This window comes from Cupressus sempervirens, chromosome 4 (genome assembly GCF_028749045.1).
Source record: "Cupressus sempervirens isolate cs-2001-9-10 chromosome 4, ASM2874904v1, whole genome shotgun sequence".
NCBI lineage: Eukaryota > Viridiplantae > Streptophyta > Pinopsida > Cupressales > Cupressaceae > Cupressus > Cupressus sempervirens.
The window spans coordinates 217,362,689-217,381,469 of record NC_143121.1 but is presented as its reverse complement, the minus strand read 5'-3'; the positions used below and the strand labels follow the sequence as shown (position 1 = coordinate 217,381,469).

General features: G+C 35.0%; 1 protein-coding gene across 1 annotated transcript; it reads right to left on the bottom strand.

Moving 5' to 3' along the window:
• Window positions 1–10,601: 10,601 nt before the first annotated feature.
• On the bottom strand, window positions 10,602–15,570 carry LOC149560770 (uncharacterized). Its single transcript, XM_089824799.1, has 4 exons — window positions 15,357–15,570; window positions 15,056–15,215; window positions 12,192–13,804; window positions 10,602–11,068 (listed from the first exon to the last, which is right to left on the bottom strand). The coding sequence occupies exons 3-4, from the start codon at window positions 13,575–13,577 to the stop codon at window positions 10,673–10,675; spliced, it is 1,782 nt and encodes a 593-aa protein (XP_089680925.1). The 5' UTR covers window positions 13,578–13,804; window positions 15,056–15,215; window positions 15,357–15,570; the 3' UTR covers window positions 10,602–10,672.
• Between the last annotated feature and the right edge of the window lie 3,211 nt (window positions 15,571–18,781).

Below are 18,781 nucleotides of genomic sequence, written 5' to 3'. Positions count from 1 at the left end.
TTTGATATAAAGTTCATAACCACTTTAAAATTATGTGTCAAGTTGACATAACCCTGATTTTCTGATTTTTCACTGCCACTTAAGGCCATAGTTTGGTACACCATGATCCTGCATATAACCATGAAGAACCTTCTACAACTAGTGATTCAGATGATGAGGTTCAACCCCTAGTTACTACTACTCCTGGGGAAGATTTTATTCCATCTACCTCCATTCTTTGAGGTGAAGATGAGATACTTAATGATCACACCATCAAGACTTCCACTTCTAGGAAACATGAATTTGATGAGTCTAACATAGAAGATCCTAATAGGAAAAGAATTAGAAGAAATATTTCTTCTCTCATGGCTCATAATCAAAGTACTGATTCAAATGAATATGAGTGGGACTCTCTTTCCCATGTATCTCATGAGGTGGGAGTAGATGTGGTACATTCTTAAATACTAACCAAACCAATGTAGTTAATGAGTCTTTCATAGGTTCTTACAAGTTAGGCTCTCGACTTTCTTTAGTGGATAACATTGGTGCTCTTAGGTCTTACCCTGATTTAGGTACCTTTGGAGATTTCCTTATAGACTCAGACTCTCTTGTCACTAGAGACAATTCCTTCCATGTTAATAATCTTGAAGCTTCCTCAGTGCTATCACTCGTGCACCTCAATCTCATTGATTGGTCCATACAAAACCAAAGACCTAAGCTTATGTCATTCCAAAATGACTATGAGATCACTTGCTATCTAAACGTTATTGAACCAATAGTCTCTTCTACTAGTAAACTAGTGGTTAATATGACTAAGTCAAATACCAAGTACCTTAGTCATAAACTAAAAACTAAAAATTAAAAGATGCATTTTGATGGAAAAAACCACTTTGTGGTGGTGTTAGACTCGAAAAATAGCAAAAATAAGGATGTATCTGAGGGTATACATAGGTATTACACTAGGAGCAAAGAAAAATGAGTTATGGGAAAATGGTTGGAAGGAAAGTAGAAAACTTGCCAAGGGTATTTAGTAATCAACTTAATTATTTCTTGACAACTTTTGCCCAACAACAATAGCAAATATTGCAATAGTTACAAGACCATATGATTACAACCATTGGTCAAGTGGGATTGGACCACTCACAATCAAGAAGGTCAAGAAGTGTGAATAGTAGAAGGCGTAGTACTAGTAGAGTTGTTGCAACAATTTCAAATAGACCACTTCAACCCACTTTTATACCAAAAAGAGAAGAATATTCATATACAAGTTGAAAACAATAGCATAAGAGGAAAGAAAATTTAAAGGAGGTATGTTCATGAGGACAAAAGGAAAGCATTGGGGAGTGACTCAATGAAGCTTCATCATCTTTGTGAGAAAATTCACAAGAGGATTCTATAATAGAGATAAGCATGGCTTCTCTTGATTTTAAGCATGAAATTAATATGGATAATGATGATGTGGATCCTTTGGGTGATCACAATGCATCTTCTGATGTGTTAGTTGATTCTAATGATGACATAATTTATACGCATGAAGGAGAATCAAAACATGGCATTCAAGCACTTTTGGGGAACATAGAGAAAAAACCTATTGTGTGGGAAGATTTGCAAGACCATTTGGTGATGATTGATGATTCCAAAGAAAGCAACCAGAAGATCAAAATTTGGATTTGGGATAATAGTAGTTTACTTCCTCATTCTCATGCATTTTCAGCCCTTACATATGGAATAACTAATGTAGTGGAGTCTTCAAGTGTTGAGTATGAAGTTTTAATAAAGAAGTGCTTGTAAACGTTGGAGACATGATGCAAATGCATAACAATTTCCCTGATTGTTATAATAGCAATGATATATGTCCTCATTATCAAGACAATGCAGCCCATAATTATAGAAAAGGAGATGTTATGGGGTCATCTAATATTGGCATTCAAATTTGGGCAAATAGTCATGCAAGACATGGGTTGATGATGCAACTAGTAAGATGGTAGATTTTGTGGATTATAGAATAGAAGATGTAAAGATTATTCAAATTCAGTGTGATGAGTTGCTTCACAACTCTAGGTATAATGTTGTTGTTATCAAAGAAGCACAACAAATTGGAGGAGTGTTCCTAAAATTGATATGGGATCCAATTATTTTCCTCAACATGCAAGTGTAGATTGTTTGAGGCAAGCAATCTCTAGGAAGGGAGGACTATAAATGTTGGTGAAATTAAATAATTACATTGATTATTTTAAAGTTGTCCAAATAACTTAAATATTAAAAGGTTTAATTTATTTAATTTAATTAAAATTAATTCAATAAAATAAATATTATTAAAATTCTTACTTAATAAATTGACTTTATTATAATTTTGAACTTTTGACATTAAGGGCCCGTTTGGTTTTTGCAATAGGAATAGAAAATTTGGAATATGTTTTCTATTTTCTATTTGGTTCATCAATTGGAATAGGGAATAGGAATACATATTCCCATTTTACCTCTAAAATGAGCTTAAGCCCATTCTAGAAAATAGTTGTTATTGGAATAGTCATTCCTATTCCCAATATGCATTCCTATTCTCCATTCCTATGCCTACAACCAAACGGGCTGTAAGTTACATTTTGGAGGGAAATGAAATAAAATATTTCTCTCAAAATAGGGAGCTAGATGTTCTCAATCTTGTTTCCATAATTTTTGTTTTCAGTCCAACTTATTCAATCTTCATTTGATGTGTGAAATTTGCAACTTAATGAGCAACAGAAAAAAGAAAAATTACCAACATCCCTATATAAACAGAGTAGTTAATGATAAAAAAATAGAATGAGAAAAAATAGAGCATCAACATTTTAGTCTATAAAAATTGCTTCAAATTTAATTAACAATGGCAATAGTGTCATTAAAAAATAATACAATATATGAAAAAGCCTAAAGCTAATCACTGGAGAAATCTGATGTTTAACTAACACATCAACTAGTTAACCAAGACTTGGAATGATGTATGGGATAGCATTTTGATTTAACAGAACTAGAAGCAATGATTTGTATGGTGATCTAGAATTAATGTCTAAAAATTTGGCAGAAGCATGAGAAAACTATGAGTTGGAGTTGGAATTAACCATTAACACCCCCTTAATTCTAACTAAAGATTAGCTTGAGAAGAGAAAGAGAAAAGAGGGAAAACCAAATGGGAAGAAAAGCCCCCTCAAAATAGATGCTAACAAGACATAAAACTATTGTTTTACAATGTCTTTCACCCCACAAAGATTTTGGAGAAACTAAAACTTTTTCTTAGTAAAGGTCTTTATTAAATGTCAGCAATCTGATGAGACGTGGGACAATACTATAAATCAATGATGCCATCATGGATGAGATCTCGGATGAAGTGCATGTGGATCTTGATGTATTTTGTTCACTATCGTTGTATTGGATCTTTACAAACCTTCATGTACTTTGATTGTCACACCAAATGATGGTTGATTAAGGAAATGAGATACCCAACTCAGTGAGGAAATTTTGCATCCAAATAGTCTGAATAGTAGCATTGAAAACACCTTTATATATAGCCTCTGTGGATGAGAAAGCAATGGAAGATTTCTTTTTGCTTGACCAGCAAATGGGACCAGATCCCAAATTGAGAACATATCCTGAAGTGGACTTATGATCAATACTATCACCAACCCAATCATAATCAATATAACCAATAAGATCCAAAGTACATCCAGTTGAATGATGAATCCCATAGCTAATAGTTCCTCAAACATAACAAAGGATACGCTTGGCAGCTTTCTAATGTAGCTAATGAGGCTCCTACATGTAACTTGAAACAACACCTACTGCATATGATAGATCTAGATGAGAATGAGTGAGATAAAGAAGACTTCCCACAAGTTGACAATAGAGTGTGCATTCAACAATCAGCCATTGGTGTATCTTTTCCATCTTCCATCTTGACCCCAAATAGAAAAGGTGTGGGTGCTAGTTTACAATCACTCATGTGAAATCGAACCAAGAGATCTATTGCATATTTGGATTAAGAAACTATGGCACCTGATTCATTCTGATTGATTTCAAGACCAAGAAAGAAATTGATAAGACCCATGTCTATCACAGAAAAGGTATCATGCAAAGCTACCTTGGTTGCCTCAATTATTGAGAATGAATCACCTTTGATTAGTAGATCATCTACATAGAGTACTATGAACAACAAAGAGTCAGATGCTCTCAATATATAAACATTTGGATTAGATTTACATCTCATAAAAGTTTTAGATAGAAGATAAGAATCCATTTTAGCATACCAAGCACAAGGTGCCTACTTGAGGCCATAAACTGATTTCTTAAGCTTGCATACTAGTGAGGAATTATGTACATACCCTTGTGGCTGATCCATGTAGATATCCTCCTTCAGATCACTGTGAAGAAAAGAATTCTTCACATCCATGTGATGAATCTCCCACCCTTTTGATGTTGCAATGGCTAGAGCCAATCAAATAGAATCCATTTTTGCCACAAGAGAAAAAGTCTCATCATAATCAATGCCTTGAACTTGTTGAAAACCTTTGGCTACCAACCTTTCTTTGTATCTACTCACTTGACCATTTGCTGATTTTTTTTCTCATTAGATCCACTTGCACCAAAAAATCTTACGATTGGTTGGAAGTGGAACCAACTCCCAAGTTTGGTTTGCAATAAGAGAGTTGTACTCCTTGTCCATGGTAGCTTCCCAATGAGGATTCCTTATAGCTTTTCCATAAGTTTGAGGATCATATGCTTGAAGTAGATAAGCATGCATTGGAATAATGGAATCAATAGCTGAAAATGCATGAGAAGCATCATATATATCAGCCAAGCTCCGTGTTCTTTGTCTTCTCATAGGAGATGTTGAATCATCACTAGAATCCCAATTGAGATATGCATGTTCATCAGATTCAGATGAACCTAAAATTGGTTTTGTGGTATCCCCATCATCCTTAGCATCTATAAGAGGAGGAAGCATAGAAGTGGTAGCATGTTGCATTTGAGATGCTAGCATGGGACTTTCATCAAAATATACACTCCTCTCAATGAAGAGTTGTTCTATAGAAAGATCTAGCAATCTATAACCCTTTACACCATCTAGATAACCAACAAAGATACATTCCATGTTTTGAGGCTCCAAAGCCTTCCTTTTATCAGTAGGAATGCGAGCCCATGCACAAAATCCAAAAATACAAAAATAAGTGACCACTGGTTGTATACCTCTTCATGCTTTAGAAGGAGTTTTTCATTTAACAGATTTGTGAAAAGATCTATTTTGGATATATGAAGCACAGTTGATTGCTTCGGCCCACAATTTTGAGGGAAGTGACCTAGCATGCAACATGCAACTAGCCATCTCCTTTAAAGATCAGTTTTTCCTCTCAGCTACCCTATTATGTTATGGAGTACATGGAATTGTGTTATGGAGCTATATTCCTGCTTCATCACAAAGATTTTGGAGATCATTGTTGACACACTCCCCCCCATTATCTATGTGGAGGATCTTGATCAATTTTCTAGATTGTTTTTCTACATGGGCTTTGAAAAGCTTGAGATTCTCAAACACTTCAAACTTGTATTTAAGAATGTATACCCATGTGTACCTTGAGTAATCATCAATGAATGTAAGGACATATCTAGTTTTGCTCATGGAGGGCTTAGGAAAAGGACCCATTAAATCACTATGAACAAGCTCTAGAGGAGAGGAGGCTCTCCATGAGATTCCCTTGGGAAAATTTTTGTCTAGATGTTTTCCAAGAGCACAACCTTCACAAACTCCATTAGAGAATTCCATGGTAGGCAAGCCTTTTACCATCCCCTGATTGCTAATTTGTTGCATGTATCTAAATTTTAGATGTCCAAACCTTTCATGCCAAATTCTACTTTCATCATTTGCATGTGTTAGAAGTAAAGTAGAATCTGATTTTGCAACAAAATCACAAAAAGTGTATTCACCCTACCAACAACAATTTTGGAGTTGTCTTGCATGTCATAGATCACGATTGAATCTAGTGTGAATTCAACTCTCCTCCCGATTCTAGTATGTGTCATTTGATACATAGAAAGTAAATTTATAGAAAGCCTTGGGATATGCAAGACATTCTCAAAACTTCCAATTCCAGGCTCTACCTTCCCAATTCCAGTTGCTTCTACAAGAGATCCATCTCCCATGAGAATAGGAGAACCAAAATATGGTTTCAAAGATGAAAGAGCATCTCTTGTGGCTACCATGTGGTGTGAAGCTACAGAGTCTATGATCCATACATTTGAGGAAGAATGAATAGCTATCAATGCATGAGCATTGCCTTTAATTTCTGGTGGTTTTTCTTTCTACTTCTTAGCACTCTCAAGAATAAGACCACCAAGATTATGTTGTTGAAGTGTTTGCGCCATGAGATCAATGGTCTTCTTCATGCATGATGATTCTAGATGGTACCCATGGTTGCAATAGGTGCACTTTGATTTTCCCTTTGTGTCCTTTTCCTTTGAGCCTATAGACCCATCTAAAGGCTTTGGATTACCTTCCTTTCTTGGATTTGAATCCTTCTTCCATTTTCCTTTCGATTGCTGATTGGATTTTGAGTTATTCTTCCTAGTTGTATGCACAATGAGTGCATGAGTTTTGGAATTCTTCAAGGTACCCATCTTAATAAGCCTATCCTGCTCATGTATTAGAGACTCAATGAAGGCATTAAGTGTGGGCATCTTCTGATTTGCTCTTGTTGTGAGTCTGATTGCGTGGAAAGAAGAAACAAATACTGTATATTTTGAACCCAACTTTAATAGAATGGCAAGTATTAACTTACTTTCTTCATTGGACTTATCAATACCATATCCTTTCAGCTAGAGCAACAAAGCTTTGAACTTTGTGAAGTAATCTTGGATATTGTCAAAACTCCTTGGATCTAATTAGATGAGCTCATTTTCAAGGATATAACCCCGCATTTCGTCTTGCTTTCCAAATAGGGTCTCCAAGGTATTTCAAACTTGGCATAAGTTGTGCATGCCTCAACATGGAACAACAGTTCTTGAAATATCGACAAGCATAGCAGACCAAATGCTTCATCCATAGGGTTGAAGTATTTAAATTTCTATATTTTTGAATTGGGTTCAACCTTTGTATTCTTAACTATTCAATAGAGGCTTGTACTCTAAAGCTGGAGTAAAATTTTAGGCTTCCAATCAAAGAAGTTGTACGGTGTGAGAATAACAGAGGCTAGAGAATCAATTTTCAGATCTGATTTTCTATACCTACAACAAAAGAAAATTGGATTTTTTCCTTTTCTATAACCTGCTCTGATACCATGTGAAATTTGCACCTTAATTAATAACAACAAAAAAGAAAAAGAAAAAGAAAAATTAACAACATCCCTGTATGAACAGAGAAGTTAATGATAAAAAATAGAATGAGAAAAAACAGAGCATCAACATTTCAGTCTATAAAAATTGCTTCAGATTTTATTAACAACAGTAGTAGTATAATTAAAAAACAATATAATATATGAAAAGCCTAAAGCTAATCAGTGGAGAAAATCTGATGTTTAACTGACACATCAACTAGTTAACCAAGACTAGCATTTTGATTTAACAGAACTGGAAGCGGTGATTTGTACGGTGATCCAGAATTAATGCCTGAATATCCTGGAGAAGCATGAGAAAACTATGAGTTGGAGTTGGAATTAACCATTAACAAGATGTAAGCATTATGTCGGTTATACTTCCTTATTTATCCACCAAAATAATTTGCAAAGCCCATTACCAAATGTTAACCCTATTCTGAAGTTTTTCATATTGCTATTTTAAGGCACCTATCTTATTAATCAACTTTTCCAAAACATGGTTTGAGTGGATTGTAATTTGGTTTAAGCAGATGAAGGCAAGGTTTTGTGCAACATTAATGGAGAAGTCCAAGGAAGAATATAAGGAGGTCATGACAGAAGCAGAGAAAAAGCATAAGGAATTCATGCAATGGATGCAGAGGCTCCATGAAGAGTTCATGCAAAAGATGATGCATCAGATTCCTAAAAACTAAAGGAAAAAACTTTGTCTGATCGGATCGTATTGCAGTTTCATCTGATTAAAGCAACAAATACTCCAAGCCATTTTTGTGGAATGATGGGAAAGTTTGAAGCAGAATATAAGGAACTACTGTGGCAAGTAGACGAAAAGTATAATGAGTTTATAAAATGGATGCAAACCAGCCATGAAAAATTCATGCAAAAAATGGTGAAGGAGATTCTTGATACTGAGAACACTGGCACACAAATTAATGATATCTCTAATGCTTTGAGGAATACAAATCTATTTGGTGAAAAGACAGATAGTTCAAGTTGTGGACTTTTTGCTAACAATCCTCACGATTATAAGTTCTTTTGCCTTGAAGTCCTATTTTTTTAACCTACACGCATGAGAAATTCTTTTACGGTCTGTTTGGTTCGTGGAATTTAAAAAATCTGAATTTCTACAAACCTTGGTTTAGCCAAATCAAGGTTTTGCATATCTTCATTCTGATTTTTCGGATTTTAATGAAACTATTTGTTTCACTTGGAAGATGTGTGTGAAGTGCGTAAGCTTGGAGTTGAAGGCAAATTTCAAAAAGTAGTCCAATCTATTATTTTTACACTCCTTAAAAAACAAAACCAGGTTTTGATTTTCAATTCCTGCTTGCTAGTAGGAAGTTGGAAAACTTGGTTTTGAGGCAAAATTGGAAGTCGTGTATGCTAATTCCATTTTGCAAATTTTGAAACAAACACACAAATTTTCAATCCAAGTTTTGAAAAAGCCAATTCCTATCATCTTCCACAAAACAAATGGACCCTAAGAAACCCATCAAAAATGGCTATTCTAATTGGTAAATTAGTTAGATTTTTTTTTCAATAATTGTAAATTATTAGGCTAGTTAAAAAGAAATTAATGTTCAAATGTTTATATTTATACTGCAGTATTATTATAACTTTTTTATTAATATCTTAGTAATGTTAAAAATACTATTGTATATTATATATGACATTTTTCTAATAAAATTATATATGATATTTTTCTAATAAAATTATCTTTGTTCTTGCACATAGGTATCAAGCTGTGCCTAATCTCAACTTTCTTAAAGGTGTATGTGTTGTCTCTCCTGTCATGGACTGCCTTCTTGTTGAATTGCTATAGTCTTCCAAGCAATACATAGCATACATCCACATGCATTACCTCACTTAACTCACTATCTTTATAATTACCAATCTTAAACTCAACAAGAGCTTGCTCCTAAACCAATACTTGGTCCCTTTTTGTAACCAATTTTTTTTATTAGGTGTGAAATGTTTAGTTTTCTTGAAGCTTGTATACCATCTCCGTGGCTACATGATTATCTATATTTACAACTATCAAGAATCAATATTATACTTTCCACTAACAATAATCAATTTACAGCATTTACCTTTTAACTTACATTTGATTTTAAACAATGATTTTAAACCTCTTCAATACTTATAGGGGATGCAAGGCTTAACTCATCCTGCAAACTAAAGTTCAACCCCTTCAAATACCTTTCCAATTCTCCATGACCAAATCTGATCACCAACCTATAGAACTCTTCAATATAGTCCTTACCTGGCATATCCTTTTGTCTCAATTTCTGCTAAACGATTGGTTTGATAATCACATGGAAGAAAATTTGCCCTCAACTTGGCCACCATCTAATCCTAAAACTTAAATCTTCTTGTTATTCTTTTTGTGTCTCTTAGTGTGAACATAATCCCAACATGGTACAGTGTGGCCCTTGATTCTTGTACAGACAAATTTCACTCTCTTCACTTCTACCATTCCTTCAAACTCAAAATACTTATCAAGTTTATAAATCCAATTAAAAAGTTCCTCTCCATTGAGGCTTTATTCTTGCCCTCATCTACCTCTTCCCCTATTCATTCTCCTAAGAGGTAGTATTCATTCTCCCTCAATGTAATTTACAATTATCACAATTGAAAGCATAAAGCTGGCCTATAATGCTCGTGGCTAAATAGCTGAAGAAATGTACCAGATGTGACAAATTTGTTTGATTTATTAATTAATTTAAAACTCCAGAACCGTGCTTCTGTGATTTCTAAATTAATTAATTAATCGAAAAAAAAAATCCCATCCAGTACAAATATTCGACTAGATAGACATCGCGGACCTATAATTGGAGGCATGAGATCTGAAGAAACGGGACAAAATTGAAAACAAACTAAACTAAAATATAAGGAAAAAACAAACAAATGTTGACAGATAATCAAGGAAAATGGGAAACAGTTTTGAGAGCCTTATATGATGCTACTGCATCATCACCCAGTTCGCTCAATTATTTCAAAAACATACTGATTTTACTTTCATTTCATCCAGTTACAAGTTTTCTCAATTATTTTAAAGCATTAAGCCATTTTGATATTACAATGGACGGAGCTGGGTTTTTAACGTTTTAATGAGGATAGGCTAAAGAAGATGAACATGGAAAAAAAAATAAACCCACATATCTTTTATACAATTTTTTTTATAAGAAAAAAAGATAATTTTGTATTTTTTAAATAACAAACGTTTTCTTATAAGAAATTATATTCTCAACAATAATTTAATTTAAAAAATCTTATAAGACTCAATTCAAATTTTAAAAATAAATTTATAAACATTTTTAAAAACAATTATATTTATTTATGATATAACCTATCAACTATTGTACATAATAATCCAAGACCTTTCCAATCGCAAACCCCTTCTTCATTACTCCTTTCCTCATTAAAATGTTTCCAATTCTTAGAGACTCACAATATCTCCAATTAGGATCTGTACTCAGCAGTGTAATTATACATTCTGCTTCACGGAACTGCAGAAGACCTCGAAGAGACTCCTTTATATCATCTTCTGCCATCCAGCTATCAATGACAACAACTAGGCATACAATAAATGCACTCAATTTTGACCAGTTGGGATCGGTTTCACCAGTACCGATTTCGGTAACACCATCGAGGCTTATATCAGCTTCAAGATTAAACAGATTTTCGTTTAAAACTGACTCTGCTCCATCCACTGCTCTTCCAATCATATCCATTCCCTGTAATGGCACGCTCTGAAACAAAAGACAACATACTTTTATCCATAGTATTTAGATCATTTCAAATAGGAAAATACACACTGCCTATATTATAAGAACATATTACAAAACAATTGTCATGATAAATGATTGTGATATTGTTATCTCAATCATATTTCGATGAATAGTGGTTCATAGAACTTAGTTCTCATAAGAATGAAGTACCGAGACTTTCTGGAAGATCACCTGTTCCAATGCTACTCCAGCTTGAGTGCGCTTAACTACAGAGTTTCCTCCATAGTTAAACCCACTCTGCTTACAATCCCATTTGTAAAACCTTTACCAAGTACTGTGCCTTGCGAACCATTCATTAGAAAGCTCCTTAGGTTAATTAATTGATAAGTAGAAGATATTTTTCACCAGTCAGATTGTGATATTGCTATCCGGATTTGATGAACTTTTAATTTAAAAAAAGAAAAAAGAGCAAGAACAACAGCAAAAAATAGAAAGATGCAGGGCAAAATAGAATTAACTGAAACAAATATGAACACTATAAATTTAGAATTTTTATTAACAGAGAATGCTGCACGTACATAAGCCAAGAGGCTGGATATTTATAACCACATTGCAGACCTCCAGAAAAGTTCTAATAAGCTATGGTGAAGATAGGGAATTATCTTTCTGGACTGCATAATAGATGTTCAACTACTGAACAATAAAATAAACATTATTTATCCTAACAGAGTTCAACTGTGTAATTTTTTGAGTTAAATTCATCGACCCGTATTTCATAAATGTGGTTCAGAGAACCCATCTCTTATGAGAATGAATAGAATACTCAACTCTCATTCAATGAGCGCGGAGTTTCCTCCATTGTAAAACCCACTATGCTTGCAAGTCCATTTGCAAAAGCTTCATTCTCATGAAAGATGGGTTCTGCAAACCACTATTCATGAAATATGGATAATGAGTTAACTCAAAAAACTAGAAAACTAAGTAATTGAATCCTCAAAATATTATCACAATTTGACTTACCGTAGAAAACATCGGCTACTAATCCACTTATCAAAATAAATGATAAAATAAAAATTGTACTTTTAGATTATCGGTTAAAATGATATTTATGAGCGCCAGTTAAGAAAAGTACTGAAGTCATTACCTTGAACTGATGAATGCACTTCCATGTTATTGCATTGCCGCAATAACTAAGCCCAGTATAATCTTGAACATCCAGCTCTTCAATACCTGCTATGTCCTCCAGCTTCATACAAGAGTGGACCAGAATTTGCCTCAAGAAGATCAGTCTAACAGATAGGGATCTTAAATTGTGACAACGACATAATTGAAGATAATCGATCTCACAACTATCAATTATAATTCTCTCGAGGCACCTTCGACCTAGAAAGTGTGGTATCTCCTTAAGCTCTGGACAGTGCTGAATTTTTAATTCTACAAGATTATCTAAAGCAAACTGCGCTGTTTTCAAATTTTTACAGCCATTCAATTCAAAAAATTTCAGTCTCACACTATCAAATGATATCCTCTGCAGACACCTAAGACTCCTGAGACACAGGTACTGAATCTTGAGCATCTCACAATCAGAAATTTGCAATTCTACGAGATTTGCCAGATCAGATATTCCTGACACACTTACCAAACTTTCACACTCTGTAATCTCGAGAAACTTTAATGTCTTCAGAAATCTTAAATCCAATTTCACAAGTTTTTCCATGAGATGAAGAGTGATAGACTGGAGTCTCTGCTGGTGCATTCCATTGAGACACAGGGACTCAATCTTGAGCTCTTCACAATAAGAAATTTTCAGTTCTACAAGCTCTGCAAGATCAGATATTCCTGATAAACTTTTCAAATTTTTACAGCCATTCAATTCAAAAAATTTCACTCTCACACTTCTATCAAATGATATCCTCTGCATACACCTAAGACTCCTGAGACAAAGGGACTCAATCTCGAGCATCTCACAATCAAAAATTTTCAGTTCTACGAGACTTGCCAGATCAGATATTCCTGACACACTTAACAAACTTTTACACATTGTAATCTCGAGAAAATTTAATGTCTTCAGGAATCTTAAATCCAATTTCACAAGTTTTTCCATGAGATGAAGAGTGATAGACTGGAGTCTCTGCTGGTGCATTCCATTGAGACACAGGGACTCAATCTTGAGCTCTTCACAACAAGAAATTTTCAATTCTACAAGCTCTGCAAGATCAGATATTCCTGATAAACTTTTCAATTTTTTACAGCCATTCAATTCAAAAAATTTCACACTCACACTTCTATCAAATGATATCCTCTGCAGACACCTAAGACTCCTGAGACATAGGGACTCAATCTTGAGCATCTCACAATCAGAAATTTTCAATTCTACGAGATTTGCCAGATCAGATATTCCTGACACACTTACCAAACTTTTACACATTGTAATCTCGAGAAAATTTAATGTCTTCAGAAATCTTAAATCCAATTTCACAAGTTTTTCCATGAGATGAAGAGTGATAGACTGGAGTCTCTGCTGGTGCATTCCATTGAGACACAGGGACTCAATCTTGAGCTCTTCACAATCAAAAATTTTCAATTCTACAGGCTCTGCAAGATCAGATATTCCTGATAAACTTTTCAAATTCCTACAAGCTGTGATCTCAAGAAAATTTAATGTCTACACCATTCTTAAATCCACTTCCCCAAGTTTTTCAATCATGTGAAGTATAAGACACGAAAGCCCTGGATGGTGCAGTCCACAAGACATTCCTGCATTATTCCAATCAGATATGGCTAAGCTCTCTACAAAAATTCATCATTATCAAATTTCAAAAATCTTAAACTAAAAATATCAGTGTCTGTTCTTTATATTCGGCATATTTTATAGTAAAAAATTAAGTTGCCGGTTCCGATTCGGGTAGGGATTCTGGTTAGAGATTCGGGTTCAGAATTTATTCAATTTTTTGGCGGGTTGGCTTTGGATTTGTTTCTTGGATTCGTCTGTCTAATAATATATGTTTTTATATGTATAGATGCAACAGAAAATAAGTTATAGACCACTATGCTAATATTAGAACAACACAGCAAAATACATCAACATATTAATATTTCAGTTCAAAAACAATAATGTCAGCATTAATAATCAAATATCATCAAAAACAATTAAGAAGATCGTCATCATTTTACTGTTGTGAATTAGAAGCATAAAAAGTAATGCTATAGGCCTGTTTAAGGCCAAGGTCAACGAAAACAGCTTTGGATCAGACTTGATGAAGCCAAGAAAGCAGGCATTGGATCCTGATTTGACCACAGTAAAGATCTCTTTAGATTATTTCAATCTATAGTAGTCTATACATGTTAGCCTTTATGCACAAATTATGATGTACTACATACATTCCATAATAGATGTCAGGCACTTTTATACATCCTGAATCTCCAAGTAGCATTTAAGTCAAATTAAATATGATTAGTAATTTGAGTCTAAGCATGTATTTGAGTCTAATTTAGCATTCAAAACTTTTGGAAAAAGTAAACAAAGTGGTGTTTTTCCACCAAACTCTCCAAAATTTGATCTATTGGAAACCAAAGTCACCCAAAAGTCATCTAAATTCTTCCAGGATTCCTCTAAAAGAATTTCCAACAAAATTCGATATCCCTGAGAGACTTTTGACAGAATGTAACAAGGACCAGACTTTTGAAAAAATTGAACCAGAAATTCCTAAATCCAGAAGAGAATCTAGTAACTTAGATAAAATATAACAAAAATGTTTTACAAACTAATCCCAAGTTTTTACAATTTTGAAAAAAGAAATTAATAGTTTCCTTAGCTTTTGTACATTCTGTCTTAGCCTGTACATACCATTCCAATCTAGGCTACCTCGTTAAAATTGAAATTCAAGATAACCAAAGATTCACAGAATGTCATCTCTACATTAGTGGAAGCCTATTCCACCTTCAGTGCGAAAGACCTAAGACATAAGCTGCAGAGATTTATATTGAGAAATTCTAGTAAAGGCAAACCTCTGGTTGGCAATCCTTTGGCACCTAAGAGCACATTCTTTAAATTGTGTGGAAATTTTTTCAATGAGGTTTGAGAAATTTGCAGCCCTTTCAATTGGGAATCTGGAAACATTTTCAATGAGGTTTGAGAAGTTTGCAGCTCTTTCAACTGGGGAGGCACCTGAAATCCAAGATAAATTTGTGTAAACCTCTGAGTGATTTAAAAAATAATAATCAGAGAGACATCCATATCAGAATGAATCATTGAATACAACTAAACCGTGAAAGGCGATTTAGTTTTTGTCTGAAAAGATCAAAATACCTGCATACAATGCTCCCACGACGTGAGTCCTACACTTTTGATTATTAAATACTGCAATTTCTGAAGAGGAATCCAGGAACGAATGCTTGTCATATCTGGGTGTTCCCCGTTAAAAAGGAATGGAAACATCTGATATTCGTTTTGGTGAGGATTGTTTTAAAATCCATTGATTCCTGCACGCACAGAAGCAGCTCAAATTTCTACATATGTCATAAAAAGTTAAGATCTGGAACATTAAATTACTAAGGAGGACTCTGAAGGAGTAACAAGCAGACCAAAGATCGCAAATCTTGGGGACGCCACAGACTCAGACGATATGGAGGCTTGTGCTCGTTTGCCATTTCTCTGCCAAGTCCCTCAGGTGGTCATGCATTCTCAATACAATTTCTCTCCGATTATACTCCTTCCAACTCATTTCATCTCTTTCTTCTACAAGACACTTATCTTTTAGTGTTTCCAGGGCATGTTGCGCATTCCATCCTGATCCTTCCATACTCTTTTAGCTATAATCTTCGGCCTCCCCACAAAAAAGCAAGCAGTATCCATGAAAACCTGTTTTTGTTCATCATCCAATGAATCAAAGCTTATTTTCAATCTTTGCATAACATCTCGGGGCAGCGTAGTTCTAGCTTTTTCCAATTCTAGCTTCGAATAACTGTGAGCTCTAACATGAACGTGCCGACCCAAAACTTGGAGAGATAGAGGTAACCCACTACACACCTCTACAAATTCGTCAACCAGAGTCTCATAGCCGATTTGTGGATTGGGTTCGCCAAAGGCATGCCAACAGAAAAGTTCCCTCCCCTGGTTTGTATCCATTCCTCTTAAAGGATAACCAACACTGATTCCTGCATTTACAACCACTCCAACATCGCGGGTTGTGACAAGAACTAGACAATTAACTGGTTTGGCTATCATATCCATGACCAGTAGAGCATTTAATTGGTCTACATGATCGATGTCATCTTGCAAATTGCTTGTTCTTTCTTCTATATCTCTTCCTTCCTCTATATATAATTCTAAACAATCACTCAGATAGCTTGTTCCTTCGTCTACACTTCTAAAACTGTGATCTTGATGGAAGAGATCTTTGTGAAGCTGACTTTGCAAGGAACATAGTTCTCTTCTCACAGAGGCTTCTCGCACATCAAACAGAAAACTTGCTCTAGAGTAGCTTGAATATTTTCTGTTAAACAACTCTTTGACGAGATTTGTCTTGCCTATTCCACCCATACTGAAAATACCAACAATTTTAGGCTTCTTTTCTTGTAGCCCGCACTGGTCTTCAAAATCTTGTACAAGTTCACCAAGGCATTGCCTCTGAAAATCTGTCACCATATTGTTGGGCCCTACAGGATACTTGGCAACATGCAAGTGTCTTTTCCTGGCTACTTCCTTTTGTATTGCTGCTACTATGCTTTCGCAGTCGCTAGAACTACACAAAAAGAAAATAATAAACCAGATTTCATGGGAAAAAAGAATTATACATAGATTAAAAATACGGAAAGCACATAGAGATTACCTGTGAAATACTTGTTCATAAAAAACTGGAATAATTTTGGCCTTAGCATCTAACATCTGAACCAGCTCAGCCAAACACCAAGGGGACTCTGCATATCTTTTGGAAAAAATAGCTATGTGTACTTTGGCCGAGCGGATGGCTGTTCTAATAAAAGAGGGAAATGAATCTCCTAGGTCCATCTCTTAGGAATCAAGAAAAGCCCTTATCCCCAACATCTCTCAAGGGAGATGTAAAGCTAGGTAGCAAGAGTTTGTTTGACATCTGGGCCTCTGTGATTGATGAAAATATCAAACAATTTTGAAGATTGATCAGGAACCTTCCATCTTGTGTTGGGCAATTCTATTCCATCAAAAGCATTAAATTCCCTAATTTGGAGGGAAAATGAAGGTTAGGTTCTTTCCAAGTGGCAGAATTCTTCCCTAAACAGTAGGGGCTATTTCCAGCCCCCCCCCCCCCCCCCCCCCCCCCTTTTGCATCCGCTCAACTAAAAAGTAGGGGCTCCTAGTTAATAGGAAAAGATTCCAAATTAAACTTTAGCCCCCCTAAAATATTATGGTGGGACCTCCAACAACTTAAATATAGAGCCCAAGCCCCCCCATGGGACCCCAGGGTAAGACTCCTAAGACACAGACTCAATCTCGAGAATCTCACAATCAGAAATTTTCAATTCTACAAGATTTGACAGATCAGATATTCCTGACACACATACCAAACTTTCACACTGTGTAATCTTGAGAAACTTTAATGCCTTCAGAAATCTTAAATCCAATTTCACAAGTTTTTCCATGCGATGAAGATCGATAGACTGGAGTCTCGGTTGGTGCATTCCATTGAGACACAGGGACTCAATCTCGACCATCTTACAATCAAAAATTTTCAATTCTATGAGATTTGACAGATCAGATATTCTTGACACACTTACCAAACTTTCACACTATGTAATCTTGAGAAACTTTAATGTCTTCAGAAATCTTAAATCCAATTTCACAAGTTTTTCCATGCGATGATGATTGATAGACCGGAGTCTCGGTTGGTGCATTCCATTGAGACACAGGGACTCAATCTCGAGCATCTTACAATCAAAAAATTTCAATTCTACAAGATTTGACAGATCAGATATTCCTGACACACTTACCAAACTTTCACATTGTGTAATCTTGAGAAACTTTAATGTCTTCAGAAATCCTAAATCCAATTTCACAAGTTTTTCCATGCGATGAAGAGTGATAGACTGGAGTCTCTTTTGGTGCATTCCATTGAGACACGGGGACTCAATTTGGAGCATCCAACAATCAAAAATTTTCAATTCTACGAGATTTTCCAGATTAGATATTCTTGACACACTTATCAAACTTATACACATTTTAATCTCGAGAAAATTTAATGTCTTCAGAAATCTTAAATCCAATTTCACAAGTTTTTCCATGAGACGAAGAGTGATAGACTGGAGTCTCTATTGGTGCTTTCCATTGAGACACAGGGACTCAATCTTGAGCTCTTCAAAACAAGAAATTTTCAATTCTACAAGCTCTACAAGATCAGATTTTCCTGAGACACTTACCAAACTTTTACACATTGTAATCTCAAGAAAATTTAATGTCTTCAAAGATCTTAAATCCAATTTCACAAGTTTTTTCATGAGATCAAGAGTGATAGACTGGAGTTTTCGTTGGTGCATTCCATTGAGACACAGGGACTCAAGCTCTTTACAATCAGAAATTTTCAATTCTACAAGATCAGATACTCCTGATAAACTTTTCAAATTCCTACAAGTTGTGATCTCAAGAAAATTTAATGTCTTTACCATTCTTAAATCCACTTCCCCAAGTTTTTCAATCTTGTTAAGTGTAAGACACGAAAGCCCTGGATGGTGCAGTCCACAAGACATTCCTGCATTATTCCA